The 5,000-nt window shown below is 43.4% G+C and overlaps 1 protein-coding gene across 2 annotated transcripts in view; it reads left to right on the forward strand.

Moving 5' to 3' along the window:
• The window catches only part of LOC112215524 (guanine nucleotide exchange factor VAV3), a 127,361-nt gene extending 126,729 nt beyond the window's left edge, over window positions 1-632 (forward strand). For both annotated transcript variants that reach the window (XM_042298986.1, XM_042298987.1), the window contains one exon: window positions 302-632. In XM_042298986.1, the coding sequence (XP_042154920.1) occupies window positions 302-346 (45 nt within the window). In that variant the 3' untranslated portion in view covers window positions 347-632. The remainder of the gene's footprint in view (window positions 1-301) is intronic.
• Window positions 633-5,000: the final 4,368 nt, after the last annotated feature.

The following is a 5,000-nucleotide window of genomic DNA, read 5'->3' on the forward strand; positions in this document are numbered from 1 at the left end:
CTGGTGAAGGACTGTTGCTGGATGCTATTATCCCTGCACAGCTGTAGCCTTCACAGACAATAAGCTAACATGCTAACTTGTTTCAGCTTACTGGTTAGCTTTTTAACTGGATAAAAAGCTAACTGGTTAACTGGCTAATAGGCTAATCACTCTGCCAGATGCCTATTGAAAAGTATCACCATCATAAGCCACTCAGATGTCGTCTGGATACTTTTCAATGGCTGGTAACAGCAGTCCACATACACCCACACACACAGTACCGCAATATTTTTAACAATCATTTTTCTTCTTTTTATCGCAGGTGGGCTGGTTTCCATCTACCTATGTGGAAGAAGGAGAGGAGTGAGAAAGAAAAATACTGTTTGGTTTAGTACTGGACCCTCTATGGTTGATCTGACAGCTTGCTGAGATGGGACTTCCTTATCTGGGATTCCAGCCCTCCTATTGGCTGTTAAGTCAGTGATGTCCCAGAGACCTTTGGGAAAAGAGGAGTTTCTCGATGGACTAGTTACTGGTTCTCTCTGCAACAGACTAATGACTGGTTCTCTCTTCAACAGTCTAGTGACTGATTCTCTCTGCAAATGACTAATGACTGGTTCTCTCTGCAACAGACTAATGACTGGTTCTCTCTGCAACAGACTAATGACTGGTTCTCTCTGCAACAGACTAGTGACAGGTTCTCTCTGCTCTGCTCCACCACTTCAACAGCTTTGTTGTCAGCAGGGGAAGGACCTTTGCCAGAACCCAGCTCTCTCCTTCCGTCCCTCCCTCTCTTCCTCTCTCCCTCTGTCAATACTGCTACCGCAAGTTGTCGCTGAAATATTTAAATGCTGCCCGTCCATCCATCCATCCATTTATCCATCCGTCCACACCACCCAGAATATAGCTAAGACTGTCTAAGGATTTGGAAAAGTGAAAGAGAAAAGAGAGGGAGAGAGAAGAGACACACACACACAGGGTGGCAGGTAGCCTTGTGGTTTGAGCACTGAAAGGTTGCTAGTTCGAGTCCCCAAGCCGACAAGGAAAAAACTACTTAACCCTAATGCTGTCATGAAACGCCTCCCACACCCATCCTCACAGATTACAATCTCTGCCACTGAACATGACACACGCACAGGTTGACGTTTATTGGGATGAATCTGGTCCTGGAGGCAGAGCTGAGCGGGTTTCGTTAGCTGGTCCAGCCACAAAGTCAAAATTGTTTATATCGTTAAAAATATTAGCTTTTTGGTCTTAATTTAGGGTTAGGCACAAGGTTAGCAGTGGGATTAAGGTTAGGGTTAAAATTAGGGATTAGAGATTTTATGACTTTGTGGCTGTGGCAGCTAGTGACCACCCTACAGAGCTGCCTCTAGTACATGAGTCATCCCAGTAAATACCAACCTGCCACACACACAAAAGATGAGAGAGAGGGATGTTGGGGGATATCATCGCCACCCCGCCCCTCATGTTCTCATCTCTCCAGCTGTACAGCAGGCTGGGTTAGGGGCTGTCGCTGTGGGTTGATCTGATAGGGACCTGGCTGGTTTGTCAGGGAACAAGCTAGTGATGTGATGCTACCCTACGACGGACGTAAGAGGCCCCCGCTCTCTCTTCTCTCTCCACTCTTTCTCTTCCTTTGACAGAAAACAAAAGGGAATACTCTGATTGGCCTGTAAACACGGTCTCCTGTTACCCCTACTGATGGGGCCTCCAGCCCTCTGTCTTCTGTATCTTTCTTTCTTCCTCTCTCTTTCTCCCTTTCTCTTTCTCCCTCTCTCTTTCTCCCTCTCTCTTTGTCTCTCTTTTCTCTTTGTCTCTCTCTCTTTCTCCCTCTTTTTGTCTCTCTCTCTCTTTGTCTCTCTTTCTCTCTCTCTCTTTGTCTCTCTCTCTTTCTCCCTCTCTCTTTCTCCCTTTCTCTTTCTCTTCTTTTAACCCCCCCTTTTCCCCCCCTTTCTTCTTCTCCTTTTCTCTCTCCACTCTCCTCTCCCCTCTCCCCAGAAGGGGGTTTCCAGTAGACATTCCAGGCAGTGCCTTTCTTCCTTCATAATCCTCTAATGTGAGGGATTTAGCAACATTTGAGGGAATAATGACTTCACTCAGAAACACACTCAGGCAGGCAGATCAGGCCGTATAATAATGTAAAAGTCACCACAGACAATGCAGTGTAATAGACAGTACAGAAGGAAATGGGAGGTGATGCTCGCCAAATCACAGCTCACACCAGTGATCAGTGTTTTCACTCATACGGCTTTTTAGTCCCAATGCAATTGCACCAGGATCTGTTTGCCGTAGTCTGAACCCTCTGACTTTGATTGACAGGTTTATGCTATGCCACAGTGTGTTAATTACTGTTCTGTGAGGTGATAGTTCGGGTGGTGGCGTCTGAGAGGAGAGCTGCAGGACAAAGACACACGTGGGCACAAACACACACACCGCACAGCCATAACCGTCTTCAGTTCACCCATTCAATACCCATACATACTCCATAGTATAATATTGAATGATCATACAATACATACGTGATGTATATATTATTATAACGATTATATTGTGCAACAAATCATATGCAATCATCAGGGTTATAACTATAAAGGGGAGGTATTCAATGCCTCAGCAATGTCCCTGTCTTCTGGGTCGTATTCACTAGGCACCAAATGGGAGCAAGCAGACTTAAACAGAAAGGGACTACCTGAACAATAATCAACGCTCATATTCGTTTTCAATTGTTTTGCTACGGTGTGCACTAATGAATACAACCCTGCTGTCTTCCTGTGGTTCTTTTGTGTGTTGATGCTGGTCATTGAGGCACAAAATGGATTTTGATGTGAATCTGGTCTTCAGAATGCTGGGAAATGTAGTGTTTTACAATACTGTATGTCGCAAGGGAAAGTAGTGTTTGAACTGTAGTAAGGAATCAGTGGAGTGAAAGACTGTCCTCTCCTGTGACTCTCCTGTGCTTATTTGAACTGTTTCCCACCACAATGGCATTATGCTTTTTTGAAGTGAAGGCAGCTCAAATTCCAGCTGAACTATTGGTTTTATTTGTTTTAATGTGCAAGCCATCTGGATAATGTCTTGATATGATGAAATGTGTATAAGAGATGTATTTTTTATTTTTGAATTGTTTTGATGGAATGTGATAGTGTGTACAGGTTGCATTGTGAAGTGTCGCCATCCACCCCTACTCTGTTTTCTAACTGCAGTGCATGTTAGCTACCACCAGATGGCAGCAGCATAAGCACATCTTTCCCCTCACCTCTTTCTCTGCATGTCTCCTCCACCTTCAACCATGCTTTACTTATGGTCTCTTCCCATGACAGTGTGGACTGGGGGTTGTTTGAATTCATTATGAGATGATTTAGGAGTTGCCTTTAAAATGATAGCCCCACCATAGACATAACAGAGAGAACATTTCCGGTTGCAACCAGGATTTTGAAGCATGGGATCAAGTAATCTACTAACACAGAGAGATACGAACAGCCTTTCTAAGCATGGGATCTAGTAATCTACTAACACAGAGAGATATGAACAGCCTTTCTAAGCATGGGATCTAGTAATCTACTAACACAGAGAGATAGGAACAGCCTTTCTAAGCATGGGATCTAGTAATCTACTAACACAGAGAGATATGAACAGCCTTTCTTAACATGGGATCTGGTAATCTACTAACACAGAGAGATATGAACAGCCTTTCTTAACATGGGATCTGGTAATCTACTAACACAGAGAGATATGAACAGCCTTTCTTAACATGGGATCTGGTAATCTACTAACACAGAGAGATATGAACAGCCTTTCTTAACATGGGATCTGGTAATCTACTCCCCCGCCTTTTCCACGAGAGGTGAACTCCGGCGGTAAGGGGTTTACACTAGCAGGGCTTCTTCCTTCCCTGTGTGTGTCTTTATCCTCTACCCAGAGAGAACAGAATAAAGCCTCAGGGGTATCAATGATCTGATCTCTACACTATCTTTCCTCACCTAGCACACCCACTACATCCAACAATCTGTTCATTTCTCTCTCTCTCCCTCTTACTATGCCCTTCCTCCATCTTGCCCTCTATATCTAACTCTCTTTCTCTGTTTCTCTCTCTCTCTCTGCTTCTCTGTATTCTCTTCCTGTCCCTGTTTCGGTGAAGTGGTTGAAACCCAGCACTGTATCTTCATACCAGGATAGGATATACACTATATACTCTGTTATATTGTAAAATAGAGAGGAGATGTTTCAGGTGTTTCAGTCTACCCCATCAGACAGCCACATACAGACTTCTTTTTAGTCTTTCATAGCTGAAACAACCATCATCTCACCGGTAGTCATGGACAAGCCGTTAAAGCCTTTGCTTACAGATAAGAAGCCATAGTTATATTGATCGACAACAGAGCGGTCTGCTTTCTGCACTGTGTCTCTCCGCTGTGTCACTCTGTATAGTGCATTGTTCACCTTGTTAGAACATAATTTATGAAGCCAAATATGTCTACTGTACCTATATTTGACATTCTGGAGTCTAAACACCATGGCAACCTGCCACTGTGGCCTATCTAACCTATAGCCGTGCAATCTGAGTTCAGAGTGGAACATAACCACATAGTATTGTATCATACTGTAAATATGTAAATATCCCACAATAAACACAAATGTATATGGCTTCTTTTTAATATCATTGCAGTGTCTGTTTATTCATTTTTTTCTTCTCTCTGCTAGCTGCTTAAATTATTCTTGTTTCTAAATTAGCTTGAGCCTAAGTAGGATTCATTAAGTGGTTGTTGTTGTGTTGCCTCTGCCTGCACAGCCAAGACCAAAGGAAACACTGTTGTTTTTTAAAGAGAGTTTATTTGCACTTAGATTTTAATTAAAACCACCGGAGCGCCTGCTCCAGAGTTCTAATTGGCTAATTGGTGCGCATCTAATGAGGTAAACGGGTAAACGAAGGAATGCTCTGCATGCTGTTAGCATGAGACACGAACTAGCCCAATGAGAGAAGGAAGACACAACAGATAAGAGAATGAAACGAACAAACA

The sequence above is a fragment of the Oncorhynchus tshawytscha genome, linkage group LG16 (assembly GCF_018296145.1).
Source record: "Oncorhynchus tshawytscha isolate Ot180627B linkage group LG16, Otsh_v2.0, whole genome shotgun sequence".
Classification (NCBI taxonomy): domain Eukaryota; kingdom Metazoa; phylum Chordata; class Actinopteri; order Salmoniformes; family Salmonidae; genus Oncorhynchus; species Oncorhynchus tshawytscha.